This window comes from Eriocheir sinensis, chromosome 23 (genome assembly GCF_024679095.1).
Source record: "Eriocheir sinensis breed Jianghai 21 chromosome 23, ASM2467909v1, whole genome shotgun sequence".
Lineage (NCBI taxonomy): Eukaryota > Metazoa > Arthropoda > Malacostraca > Decapoda > Varunidae > Eriocheir > Eriocheir sinensis.
Window position 1 is genome coordinate 17,973,980 of NC_066531.1, and position 14,301 is coordinate 17,988,280.

The window sequence follows — 14,301 nt, forward strand, 5'->3', positions numbered from 1 at the left end:
GCAGAATAGAGGAGACCAATAAAGCGTCCAACCGCTCAGGAAGAGTGAAAACGGACGTTAAACGAAATTATGATGATGATGATGATATCTCATAATAGAAGAAGAAAATAACAGAACTAAGAACATTAAGTGACCTTGGATACGTTCAGTTCACTCCCGACGCAGTAAAGTTACTGTCAGTGGAAATGGAGTTGATCGTTTCCGCACTGACTACTTCTGCGGGGAGGCTGTTCCAGTGGCGGACGACTCTGTTCGAGGAAGGAAGTATGGAGGAGGGAGGGAGGGGGGCGAAAGTTTTTATTCTTTTCGTTAATCTTATTCTCTCGTTCCATCTCATCCTTCCACATGCTACCTGCCACATATACTTCACTACTCTGTTACTTAACTTTACTTTATGATCATTTCACTTTACTTTCAGATTAAATAAGTTAACTTCCTCTGCATTGCGCCACGTAGACGCTTTTAAAATTAGGAACAGCAGACGCTTTTAAAATTAGGAACAGCAATCGCTTTTAAGATTAGGAACAGCAGACGCATTATACATTAGGAACAGCTGACACATTATAAATTAGGAACAGCAGACACATTTAAAATTAGGAAGAGTAATCACTTAAATTAACTTGAAAAACAAACAAAGAATAACATGATCCTGAGGGGAATTAAACACCCGTTTATTATATATATACATGCCTGTACATCACCAAGACCCCAAGACCCAGACCAGACATTCCTTTTATCCCAATTGGAGATGATAGCAAGGTCTGAGGTTAAGCATTCTGCAGCCTCAGTCTTATAAACTAAAAGAGATTTTTACGACAATTTCAATAATATGATTAATACTGACAAATGTGTCCTATGCGTAAACTATCATATAACATCGTAGACGCCATGACACCAGGTTGCCAGACCTCGATAATTCACACCTCAGTCTCGGGTGCCGCGACGAAAGCCAAGGCTGCAACACAGAGACGGCCTTGGCACAGCACAACTATAACTCTTCCTCCTCATCTCTCTCCTTTCCCTTCCCTCCTCTTCCTCCTCACTCAGGCTTAGTGATGCGGAAGACGAAGACGAGTACCCTCCTTGTCACAGAAATAGTTTGGGACGGTGCGCCGCTCCACCTGAAGGAATTATGACCATCATTTCAAATACATGACCTTCTCCCGCTGGCCAGCTCCTGACCATCTCCTTATACCAGTGTCGTGACAGGCGCCCATACAGTGAACAGCCCCGCCAGACAGAAACCTTGATTAAAGTAAAATGTTTTCTTGTACCAACGTTGCCAGATAGTTGTACTCAGTCTCTTATATTTACCAACTTCCGACCCCAAAACCGTCTCCTGGGGCTCAATAACTAAATTCATTTATATCTGTCGTTAAAATAGTTAATTCCTGATGTTTCTTGGCAATAGTTAGGTGTCAAAAAACGGTAAATACTATGCTCTGAGTACGATAATCTGGCAACGGTGCTCCCTACCTTCTTCCACTTCCCGTCCGCCTCCAGCTGGTCCATGTAAGGCTCCAGCTTGTCCTTGTAGGAAGGCACGGTCTGTAGGTGCTCATGGCGCATCACGATGATCACGAAGCCTCCTGGAGTAACGGAGAGGAGGAAATAAGTTAATCATTGGGGCATACGCTAGGGGGCGCGTCGTCTTGCCCACCTTAGGAAGACCGCCTCAAGGTTTATTCCATGCAAATCTGAAGTCTCTATGTAGGCTCTTTCCCATCCTAAACGGCGCCTAAGTTCGCCTGTTTGAAAAGCCTCTAGTAAAAGTTGCTGGGATTACCATGAACTGTTTAGCGATCCTATAGTAGGAGTAGGTAGGAAGACACCTACCGAGCGGGCGTGACCTACTCCCGGTGAGGATATATGAGAAGCGAGGAGGATGCTGAAGCCCTTCAAAGACCCATCCCATGTCCTTACTAACCGTTTCCCTTATGTCTCATCAACACCAGAGAGCAGTTCAGCATGCTCTCTAAAGACAGTTCCTCTCTCTTTCTACACCACACTATATTCACACAACACACACACCTTTTCCCAAAATTCAAAATTATAAATGGCGAAAAATAATAATGCCTCGGAGTCCCCGCCTGGGGGGAGGGGGGGGACCATAATTTCCCCCAGGGAGGACTCCCATTCTGGCTGCCGACTTGAGAGGTGTCCTGATAACTCTTCGAACCTCCTCCTTATCAATTTTTTGCAACATTCGCGGTCTTCGTTTTAATTTTCATTCTGTGGAACACCATCTCTCCTCCTCTAAACCTCACCTTCTCTTCCTCACCGAAACACAGGTTTCTGAGGCTGCTGACAGCAACCTCTACTTTGTTCCCTCCTACTATCTCTATCCTAAATTTCAATCCAAAGGTGGATGCTGCGCCTACGTGCGCAACGACATCACTTGCTCTCGTGCCCACGACCTTGACTCTTCTGAATTTTCCACCATCTGGCTAAGACTTCATTTTCATTCTATTACTAAATATATATGTGCTGTTTATCTATCACCTAACTCTATAACTATGTAAAATTCTTTGAATATTTGAATTCTAAAGTGGAGCACATCTTGACTCACTCTCCCTTCGCTGAAATCTCCATCATGGGAGATTTCAATGTTCACCACCAGCTTTGGCTTTCATCCTCTTTCACACACCAGCCTGGTGAACAAGCCTACAACTTTGCTCTCCTCAACGACCTAGAGCAGTTGGTTCAGCACCCTACACGTATTCCCGACCGTCTTGGAGAGAGGCCCAACATTCTAGACCTCTTCCTTACCTCTAATCATTTTACTTACTGTCAAACTGTTCTCTCCGTTGGGCTCCTCCGATCATAACCTTATTTCTGTTTCCTGTCCTATCGTTCCTGTACATCCTCTGGACCCACCGAAGAGGCGATGCTTCTGGCATTTTGCTTCAGCTCGGTGGGACGATCTGATGATTACTGCCTCCAGAAGAGAGACCCCTCTGTGTGTGCCCAGTGCATCTCAGAGGTGATTGTCTCTGGAATGGAGGCACACATTCCACGTTCTTTCTCTACTCCTCATGCTAAAAAGCCTTGGTTGAATCATGCTTGTTCTCGTGCTGTTAAAGATAGAGAGGCATCTCACAACGCTAACTATGACCTTTATATGTCAGCCCGGAATCGTGCCATATATATTATCCGACTTACCAAAACTTCTTTTATCAATAGAAAATGTCAACACCTTGCTTCTTCTAATTCTTCCCGTGACTTCTGGCATCTAGCCAAAAATATCTCCTTCAATTTCACTTCTTCCTCTTTCCCTTCTCTCCTTAACCCTGACGGCAGCACTGCCGTCTCATCTGTCTCTAAGGCTGAACTCTTCGTTCAAACTTTCTGTAAAAACTCAACCCTGGACGATTTTGGGCATATTCCTCCTACTCATCCCCCCTCTGACTCCTTTATGCCCGTTATTAAGATTCTTCCAAATGATGTTTTCTATGCCCTCTCTGGCATCAACTCTCAGAAGGCTTATGGACCTGATGGAGTGCCTCCTATTGTCCTTAAAATCTATGCTTCCGTGCTGACACCCTGCCTGGTCAAACTCTTTCGTCTTTGCCTATCAACATCTGCCTTCCCTTCCTGCTGGAAGTATGCCTTTGTACAGCCTGTGCCTAAGAAGGGTGACCGTTCCAATCCCTAAAACTACCGCCCTATAGCTTTACTTTCCTGTCTATCTAAAGCTTTTGAATCAATCCTTAACCGGATGATTCAAAAGCACCTTTCTTCTAACCTTCTATCTGATCGCCAGTATGGGTTCCACAATGGGCGTTCTACAGGCGATCTTCTTGCTCTCTTAACTAACTCTTGGTCATCCTCTCTTAGCCATATCGAAAGCCTACGATAGAGTCTCTGGCACAAGACTTTGCTTACTAAACTACCCTCTTTTGGATTATATCCCTCTCTGTTCCTTTATTTTCAGTTTCCTTTCCGGCAGTTGTATCTCTGCGGTGGTAGACGGTCACTGTTCTTCCCTAAACCTATCAACAGTGGCGTTCCACAGGGCTCTGTCCTATCACCCACTCTCTTCTTGTTATTCATCAATGATCTTCTTTCAATAACAAACTTTCCTGTCCACTCATACGCCGACGACTCCACTCTGCATTATTCAACTTCTTTCAATAGAAGGCCATCCCAACAGGAAGTACACGACTCCAGACTGGAGTCTATCATTTCGATTGTGGTAAAAGAAACCTTGTGTCCTTCAATGCCTCAAAACTCAATTTCTCCACCTATCAACTCGACACAATCTTCCAAACTCCTATCCCTATTCTTCAACAACACTCAGCTGTCACCTTCTTCAACACTAAATATCCTCGGTCTATTCTTAACTCAAAATCTCAACTGAAACTTCATATCTCCACTCACGCTAATTCAGCTTCCTCGAGGTTGGGCGTTCTGTATCGTCTCCTCCAGTTCTTCTCCCCGCACAGTTGCTATCTATACAGGGCCTTGTCCGCCCTCGTATGGAGTATGCATCTCACGTGTCTCATCACCTCTCCTCTTCCAACTTATAGTTTTCTATCTCTTAAATTCCGTCGCGATGTGGACTCTTTTGATCTTCTATCGCTATTTTCACGCTGACTGCTCTTCTAACTTGCCTCCCTCCCTCCCGCGGCCCCCTGCACACGACTTTCTACTCATGCTCATCCCATACTGTCCAAACCCCTTATGCAATATTTAACCAGCATCTTCACTCTTTCATCACTCACGCTGGTAAACTCTGGAACAATCTTCCTTCATCGGTATTTCCTCCGGCCTACGACTTGAACTCTTTCAAGAGGAGAGTATCAGGACACCTCTCCTCCCGAAATTGACCCCTCTTTCGGCCACCTCTTTTGATTTTTTTTTATCAGGAGCAGCAAGTAGCGGGCTTTTTTTTATATTATTGTTTCCTTTTTTGGCGCCATTGAGCTGTCTCCTTTTTTGTAAAAACATTATCGCGCTCACGCACGCACGCACGCACGCTCGCTCACCGTTCTTTGCGACGCGCACCAGGTCGTCGAGGCCACTGAGTGGGATATGACCTTCGCCCATACCACCCGAGGTGACCACCAGGTCGTTTGTGTCTGAGAGAGAGAGAGAGAGAGAGAGAGAGAGAGAGAGAGAGAGAGAGAGAGAGAGAGAGAGAGAGAGAGAGATGTATAAGAAAAATACGTATATTAATCTTTAAATATGAAACAATAACAATAATTCCACTCACACAGCTCTCCTGGACAGAGTGGAGTCTAAGGGTCTTCGTCTCATCAGCTCTCCTCCTCTTACTGACAACCTTCTACCTCTTAAATTCCGCCGCTATGTTGCCTCTTTTTCTATCTTCTATCGATATATTCATGATGACTGCTCTTCTGAACATGCTTACTGCAGCCTCCCTCCCTCCCGCAGCCCCGCTGCACACGACTTTCTACTCATGCTCATCCCTATACTATCCAAAACCCTTATGCAAGAGGTAAATTCTGGAACAACCTTCCTTCGTCTGTATTTCCTCCTGCCTATGACTTGACTTATTTCAAGAAGAGTGTATCAAGACACCTCTCCACTCGAAATTGACCTCTCTTTTGGCTACTCTTTACTTTAATCTTTTATGGGAGCGGCGAGTAGCGGACTTTTTTTTTTTTGTACTCTTGTTGAACTTGAGCCGTGTCCTTTGATGTAAAAAAACAAATCACTAATACCTTTGGGCACGGTGGAGTGTCCGCTGCCGATAAACTCCAGGAAGTCGTTGGTATAGATGCCAGTCTCCCGTTGCTTCATCATGCCCTCCGACGGGTCCACAGCGTCTATGTGCCTGTGGGAGTGGCTGTAGTAGTTGTAGTAGCAGTATTAGAAGTAGAAGTTATAGCATTAGTAGTAGTTGTTGGGAATCAGTAAATTTACCCTACCCAACAGTTAGGTCACTCGCAAAGTGAATAACACACCCGTCAGACAATCCCAAAGAAACAAGTGCTTACCAGCTATTAGGTGGTGAAGGTATCCAACAAGCAACTCCAGACAGCCGAACAAATAATAATCCTACCGGATCCGTGTACTAAAAATCTATCTGTCTCAAATAACTGCTGGGGGCACTTAGCTGAGAAGCGGGTTTCAAAAGATACTGTTGTCTCTGAAGTCTCGTTGCCGGGTGTAGTATCCCTCGAGTCAGGTAACAGAAGGCACACTGCGTCCGAGTTAATGGGTGGGCTGCGGTGCCTTGGTCTTTACTTTGTGAAGGCCGGTGGTGGAGTGAGAGAAAACCAACCACGTGGGTCTGAAGCGATATTTTGAATTTATCTCGCCAGATGGCGTGGCTTTCCTCTCTGCTTCCATCGGTTAAATTAAATAATCCTTGCTCTTTAATTGTAATTCAGCAAGAACAATTAGTTATTATTTCATGAAAGGAAACACTTCACTATTGTTATTCCTTTCATGGTAAATATGGTTAGTCTTCAGGCAGTGAATAAGTTGATTCTGTTTCGGTTTGGGAACCGATGATCGAAGTATTTAAGTACCCTCCGAGGCTTATTTGAGCTCAGACGATACTCATAGTTGGCTTGAACTGTCGGCCCGATCTGCGAGAGCAGTACCTCTCCCGGTGTTGTGATGTACATGAGAATGTTTCCCTTTCCCTAATGCTGGGAGAAAAGGCGCTCACCCCTGGACATGACGTCATAGGGTATCTGCAGGAGATGGGCATCCTCCATCTCTTGTAGGGTCTCTTCATAGAAAGTTATTTGTATTTCACTTATGCATTTTTAATAAACATTTTATTATATTTTAAACTAGTGCTATATCTGAATGGACCATTTCAAAACTATCTTCCTAATAATATTTATCACCCTTAGATTATTATGCGCCATTAAAGAAACTCTAAATCAATCAATCAATCAATCCCTCTAATCCCAAGCCATTCATAACACCACGCAGTCGTATTATGAATGTATGTAAATTCCATAAATAGATAACGTACAGACTAACAGTGAGACAAAACGTCATGCGCAGGTCATCGCTAGATCTGTAAACAATGGGGGTTTCCCCGGGCCAAGCCACAGGGCTCAATTTTAAGTTAGAGTCGATGGACTATAGTAATGCCGCTCCTACCCGCTCCCAGTTCCCACCCAGCGGCCCTGCCTCTACACAAGCTGCTGTAATTTCCAACACATCGTCTTCATCTCTTGGCGTTGGACTCGTGTTGAGGCTGAGGCACTGGCAGGCAGAAGGCAGTGGACTGGAGGATATTTAAGTATGCTGACCGGACATCCCCCTGTCTGCGGCCCTGCGGCACCCACCTGAAGCCTTCCCGGTGGAGTTCGCGGCCCACGCAGCCCGTCCCGGCGGCCACGTCCAGCACCCTGGCCTTGGCTCGCCGCTCCGGGGGTACCCAACGCAGCGCCTCCTCCAGCGTGATGGCGGGGCCACGGTACCCGCCTTTCCAGATCATCTAAGGGGACGGGGAAGCGGGTGATTACAGGTGCGTACCCCAGGGGCCGCATCACTTCACTCCCGAACCTCACGGAGTAGTCGCCGGTATAACGCAAAATCATTCCAGCGATACCCCATGATTCTGCGTAGGCACTTGGTACTGAAGGCATCTCTCTCTCTCTCTCTCTCTCTCTCTCTCTCTCTCTCTCTCTCTCTCTCTCTCTCGCACCACGACCCGGTCTGAAGAACTCCTGGAGAAGTACCGTAGGCTCATCCAGCAGTATAAGTCTAAATCCCCTAACATTTTGATTTCAGGAGTTCTACCACGGACTTGGGCAGAGGGCGACTTTTTCAGTAAGGCCTTCAGCCTAAACAACCGCTTACAGACTTTGTAGCGTTTGATAAAGTCCCACATCATAAATTACTTTATAAATTAAAGCAAATAGGCATTGACGGTCAAGTAAAAAAATGGATCGCGAATTGGTTGAGCGACAGACAACAAAGAGTTGTGATTGACGGATTTAACTCAGAGTGGGCGCCGGTCACTAGTGGCGTCCCTCAGGGCTCGGTTCTTGGCCCAGTGCTCTTCATTATTTACATCAACGACGTGGATGTTGGACTCAATAATCGCATTGGTAAATTTGCAGACGACACAAAGATTGGAAACTCGGTTCTTACTGACGAAGACAGGCAAAGCCTCCAAGAGGATTTGCACAAAATTTCAGCTTGGTCGGATAAATGGGAGATGCCCTTTAACGTAGACAAGTGCCAGGTCCTTCAAGTTGGAACAAAAAATAAGAAGTTCGATTACGAAATACACGGCGTTAAACTCACAAGCGTTCAGTGCGTTAAAGACCTGGGGATTAAAATCGCGTCAAACCTCAAATTCTCACATCAATGCATCGATGCAGCAAATAAAGCGAACAGAATGTTGGGCTTCATTAAAAGAAACTTTTTATTCAAGAATAAAGATGTAATACTTCCGCTCTACAATAGTTTAGTCAGACCCCACTTGGAATATGCGGTACAGTTTTGGTCTCCCCACCATGCAAAGGACATTGCTAAACTAGGTGTTCAGCGTCGAGCAACAAAAATGATCCCTTCCTTGCGCAACAAATCTTACGAAGAAAGGCTTTCCACCGGGTTCTAGCAGTATCATTACCATTATAATGTATAAGCGTCCAGTTCCATAATTTGATGATAAATCGTAATGTGTAATATATGGTTTTGAAATTTCATCTTTCTTTAAACTTTCTATCAAGAGAAAAATGTCTTTTTTTAAGTTAAATATTTTTGCATATTTTTTGAAAAAAATAGATAAAGAGCATTTTTAAAAAATTACTAAAAATATGAAAATAATAAAAAAAGACATTTTTCTCTTGATAGAAAGTTTAAAGAAAGATGAAATTTCAAAACCATATATTACACATTACGATTTATCATCAAATTATGGAACTGGACGCTTATAGATTATAATGGTAATGATACTGCTAGAACCCAGCCTTAACATGTTCTCTCTTGAGAAACGTCGCCTCCGAGGAAAACTGATCGAATGTTTTAAAATACTTAATGGTTTCACGAATGTAGACAACAAGATTGTTTATGATCGATGACACTTTGCGAACGAGGAACAATGGCACAAAACTCAAATGTAGACAAGTAAATTCAGACTGCACCAAATTTTTCTTCACCAACGTTGTAGTGCGAGAATGGAATAAGCTCCCACCATCAGTGGTCCAGTGTAACACGATTGACTCCTTTAAAAACAAGCTCGACCGTCACTTCCTTGAACTTAATATTAACTAGAGAAGAAAAGCAATGTTTTGGAGCCATCTGATTAATGTAAAATCACTTAGGTTTAAGGACAGACCACCTAGTCTGGACCATGGGGTCTGTGTGGTCTGATTTTCTATGTAAATTTATGTAAATCTCTCTCTCTCTCTCTCTCTCTCTCTCTCTCTCTCTCTCTCTCTCTCTCTCTCTCTCTCTCTCACCATCTCCTCGTAGTTCTCGGACCACTCGTCGTAGCCGGCCGCCATCTCCTCCGGCGTGATCCCCGACCTGTGGACGTTCTCGTTCGCCCTCATTGCCACGTCGCCCCGACTGCCGCCCTCAGACATTATCCTGCAGCAAGGAAGAGACGGGAGAATCACAGGCAGGGCATGACTACAGTACATTACAATTCCTTTATACATCCTTTATATATTTACGAAGGTAGGTACGGTTTTCTAGCCCTGCGCCGCACTCCTCGCTGATTTGACGGCTGGCTCTCAAGCTCCGCCCACCTCAATGACAGGTGTGGCCCGCCCCTCTCTCTCTCTCTCTCTCTCTCTCTCTCTCTCTCTCTCTCTCTCTCTCTCTCTCTCTCTCTGGAATGGAATAGACTAAGCAATCACATAGTGCATCGACGATAGCTTGGTTTAAGAGTAGACTGGATAGCTACATGGACGAGGATGGCAGGTGATAGTGAGGTGTGGGTGCAGTAAGGCTCTCCGGCTTATTGCACGGCCAGCTGAAGTTGCTCTCTCTCTCTCTCTCTCTCTCTCTCTCTCTCTCTCTCTCTCTCTCTCTCTCTCACGCACACACACACACACACACACACACCCAGGCTTCACGGTCTGACAGGGCGACGGTTCGAGCCCGCTCAGGCCGGATTCTTTCCGTTGACTAGGAGTGGTTACTATCCCCCCTTGAGCAAAGGGGATGGGGTGTGTGGTGTGTGAGGTCCTGGCAGTACCCATAGATCGACGATAAAGAGCACTTGCTCATGTTGGGAGGGTACCTGCTGCTGGCGATTACGAGTCCAACTCGTGATCAGGTCGTGGTGAATTACACACACACACACACACACACACACACACACACACACACTTTACACGTGGCAATTCCTGGCCGGCAATACAGCCGCGACGATCTAGCGGCTAGACCGTCTGGGTGCTCTCGGGAGAAAGTACCTTCACACGTGGGAGGACCCGCCGGGAGCATCAAGACGTAAACTGCTAGTAAATGCAAGGGCATGAATTCACCCCAACACCCCAAAAGGCTACTACCATATCTTAAAACCACAATGAGTTTGGCCCGTCAGCCTAATATTGTAGAAATACTTTAGTAAACGAGTTTTATCATAAGTAGTATTGATTGATTGACTGATTGTTTATTGTTGCATTTAACAACAAAGGAGAAGGGAGGAACATGCCATCCCAACTCCCAGGCATTACATAGTGTGATTATATAATACACGAAAATAACCGTTCCTTATACCTCCTTCGATATCTCGCAAAGAGATAAACATTTCCGGCAATGTTGCTGCCACTCCATCAAAAGTTGTTTTGCGCAGACTCTGCTTCTTGTAGAGCTTATCTTGTGGGTCCCACAAGTGTCGATGCTGTCTCACTTCCTCTAGCAATGCCACCTCGGCCTCCCGGCTCCAAATATTGTTATCTGCATCTGTCATTTCTTGTTTTATTGGCGCCGACATGTTGTTTACCTGGCCGCCAGTCGGCAATACAAGACGGACACGCTCAGCTGCAGAGAACTTGCCGCGAGAAGAGCTCCTAGACCCAGACCAAAAATGCTGCCGCGCCTGTATTGCCAGCTGCGAATTGCCAGGTGTAAAGCCGCCTTTAGAGGTGAGGTTCGTGATTTAAATGAGAAGAGATCGCAAGAAGAGACGAGTGAACGCCAATTAAAGAATAGAGAAAAAAATCGATAAACTGAAAATGGATGAAACCACATATGAGGCCCCAGCAAAGATGGCAGAGGTGATGAATAACAGCTTCCATAGAATGTTCACAAAAGAAGAATTTGTACAACCCCCGGGCCAAGAAAAAGGAAAGGTTATGCAAGAGATTCAGTTAACGGTGCAGGAGGTCAAAGAAAGTTTGAACAAATTGGATGTAAGAAAGGCGACGGGGCCGGATGGAGTATCAGGGTGGATCTTGAAAGAATGTAGTGATCAACTTGCAGAGAACCTGCACTCCATAATGAGTGCCTCTCTGAGTGAAGAAAAGGTACCACAAGATTGGAAGAGAGCAAACATAGTACGGTACCGATTTTTAAGGGAGGCAAGAGAGCGGACCCATTAAATTACAGACCGGTATCACTCACTAGTGTGGTTGCGAAGGTATGTGAGAGACTGGTTAATAACAGGTGGCCGGATTTCTTAGAAAGTGAGAAAATTATATCGGATTTCCATCGAGAGAGAGAGAGAGAGAGAGAGAGAGAGAGAGAGAGAGAGAGAGAGAGAGAGAGAGAGAGAGAGAGTGTGTGTGCACACGTTTACACGTGAATGCTGATGAAGGAGCGGAACATCAAAGTCTCGACTCTTGATAATACGCCTCGTCTTCTCTCTGGTGTTATTATTTTGTAGTGGTTTAACATGTGTTACATACACATGCTACATTTATTTCCACCTCTTAATTATGGATAAAGCCTCCCTTACACTTACTGAATAGCAGTGAACCTCTCCGCTACTCACAGCCGAACACGACGAACATCGTTTATTCACAACAACGCTTGAGTAGCACTACTGCGACGTTGCCGGTTGGAGGGAAGGCTTACCACAGGAACAGGAAGAGGAACTCGTTTCCGCAAATGTACCAGGAACATCAACAGCTCTCTCCTCCTGAATTTTGCAAAATCCAGAAAGTTGAGAATTGCGGGTTCCTGGTACCAGAGACCAGAGCTGCACCGCTGGACTTATATAGCGATGCCGGAGGTGTAGCTAAGGAGATCGACCACATTCTCGTAAATACTCGTTGGAGGATCCTTCAGAACTGCAGGGTTTACCGGAGTGCTGCGTTCTTTGCAACTGACCATAGGCTTGTTGTTGCAACACTCAAGCTTCATGTTAGGTCAAAAAGAATCTCGAGATGCAACACTACTGTGTTCCATCTCGAGAGGCTGAAGGACCTGGCATGTGCTCAGGAGTATGCAGTGACGGTCTCAAATCGGTTCGATGTGCTCAGCACCCTGGAAGACCCTGTAGAACTGTGGAATACCTTCAAACGTAAGACTCTGCAAGATGCCGAGGAGTGCACTGGAGAGCGCCCGAGATCTAGGAGTGCCTTTGCCTCGGTGGAGACGTTGGATAATATTGAGGAGAGTCGCGCTGCCAGACTTGCTGGGAAGCGGGACCAATACAGGGCTCTGTCGCGTAGGACTAGAGCTCTCCTGAGGAGAGACAAGGAGAGGTATGTCAGGAGTCTCGCTGAGGAAGTCGAGGGCCATTTAAATGCGAATGACCCCCGACCTGCTTATCGAGCCGTGAAGATGCTCCGCTCCAAGTCTCCCTCTTATTAGGTGAGCACTATCCGAACAGCTGACGGCTGCCTCGTGTCTTACGTGAATGGGCAGAGGGCACGTTGGGCTGAGAACTTTGAGCAGCTGTACATGGTGGACTCTCCACGTCGGCAGCTTCCAGTTGCTGGGTTACAAGTGGTGGATGCTGACCCACCCATTGACGAAAGTTCATCCTCTCTGGTTGAGGTCAAAGAGGCTGTGGTTAAGTTGAGGGGTGGGAAGGCACTTGGCATGCTGTCCGGATCTTCAATCAACCTTAACTTCAGCAACTTCGGTCAAGAGGAGCACCGGGAGGCATCATGGGCCAAGCAAGTCATACATCACGCCAGCCACCATAAATAAAATTAGCTTGCGCCACTAACAGCCTGGGGCCGTCTATAACGCCCCTCAAAAAACCCTACCGGCGCTACAGACAGCACAAAAAAGTGTAGCAAATCTGAGGTATTCCAGTGGAAAACAAGTTCGCGGTCCTCACCTGTGTTTCTGGAGTGACGGGAGGAAATGTTGTGGGCAGCCCGGCGTGGCGATAAATCTCATCAATGTATTTTAGTCTATCCGATCCTGATCTGCGCATGCGCAGAACCCAATGTTTACTATCACAGAGTGTTGATATTAGTTTGTCCAGGCAAGATGGCGGCAATACAGCATGCTAGTTTTTATGAGAGAATGGCCAAATTCCAGGATGACATTCAAGGGTTATCACATTTATCACATTTACCGACATACAAGGGGTATAGGTTATCACATTTATTACATTTACCGACATACAAGGGGTATAGGTTATTACATTTATTACATTTACCGACATACAAGGGGTATAGGTTATTACATTTATTACATTTACCGACATACAAGGGGTATAGGTTATCACATTTATCACATTTACCGACGTACAGGGGGTGCAGGTTATCTCACCAATCACATTTACCGACGTACAAGGGGTGCAGGTTATCTCACTTATCACATTTACCGACACAGGGGAAGGTGGGGCAAAACGGCACCCTTAAGGTTTCACTCCAGATTTTGCATCAATTTTGTAGTATATTCAGAGATAAGTGGTGTTTTTGCAATCTTTATTCATCATTAAACAAAATAAACTCTCTTTGGAAGAACTACTTTGGATCCTTTACTCATGAATTAAAAAAATAAAATAGCCACAAGTGGACCATTTTGTACAACGGTCGGGGCAAAACGGACCTCACTTATGGGGCAAAATGGACCTCAAATGGAAATGCTTGGTAACATGCCAAACATACGTTTTGACAGATAATCACATTAGAAAGATTACTTAACAAAACTAAAATAATCTAGTTCTTATTCCATTAGAAAACAATTGCTCTTAGGCTCAGTAGCATGAACAACAATGAATTCCAAATGAAAAGTGATATTACCTTCCTGAACATCAAGTTCTTATTCCATTACAAAAATAAATGATCTGTGGCTCAATAGCATGAACACCAATGAACTCTCATGAAACTACTCACAAGTTAAAGTGAAATTACCTTTCTCAACATAAAAGTTCTTAATGCATTACAAAAATAATTGTTATTTTGCTCAATAGCATGAACAACATGAACTCACAAACGAAAA

At 45.1% G+C, this 14,301-nt stretch overlaps 1 protein-coding gene across 6 annotated transcripts in view; it reads right to left on the reverse strand.

Annotated features, from left to right (window-relative positions):
• Window positions 1–877: 877 nt before the first annotated feature.
• The window catches only part of LOC127002527 (uncharacterized), a 119,043-nt gene continuing 105,619 nt past the window's right edge, over window positions 878–14,301 (reverse strand). For 2 of the 6 annotated variants that reach the window (XM_050868594.1, XM_050868597.1), the window contains one exon: window positions 1,288–1,589. In XM_050868594.1, the coding sequence (XP_050724551.1) occupies window positions 1,360–1,589 (230 nt within the window). In that variant the 3' untranslated portion in view covers window positions 1,288–1,359. Of the gene's footprint in view, window positions 1,122–1,287; window positions 1,590–5,687; window positions 5,813–7,277; window positions 7,430–14,301 lie in introns of those variants that run through there. The other 4 variants (XM_050868595.1, XM_050868593.1, XM_050868592.1 and 1 more) reach the window with 4 other exon arrangements.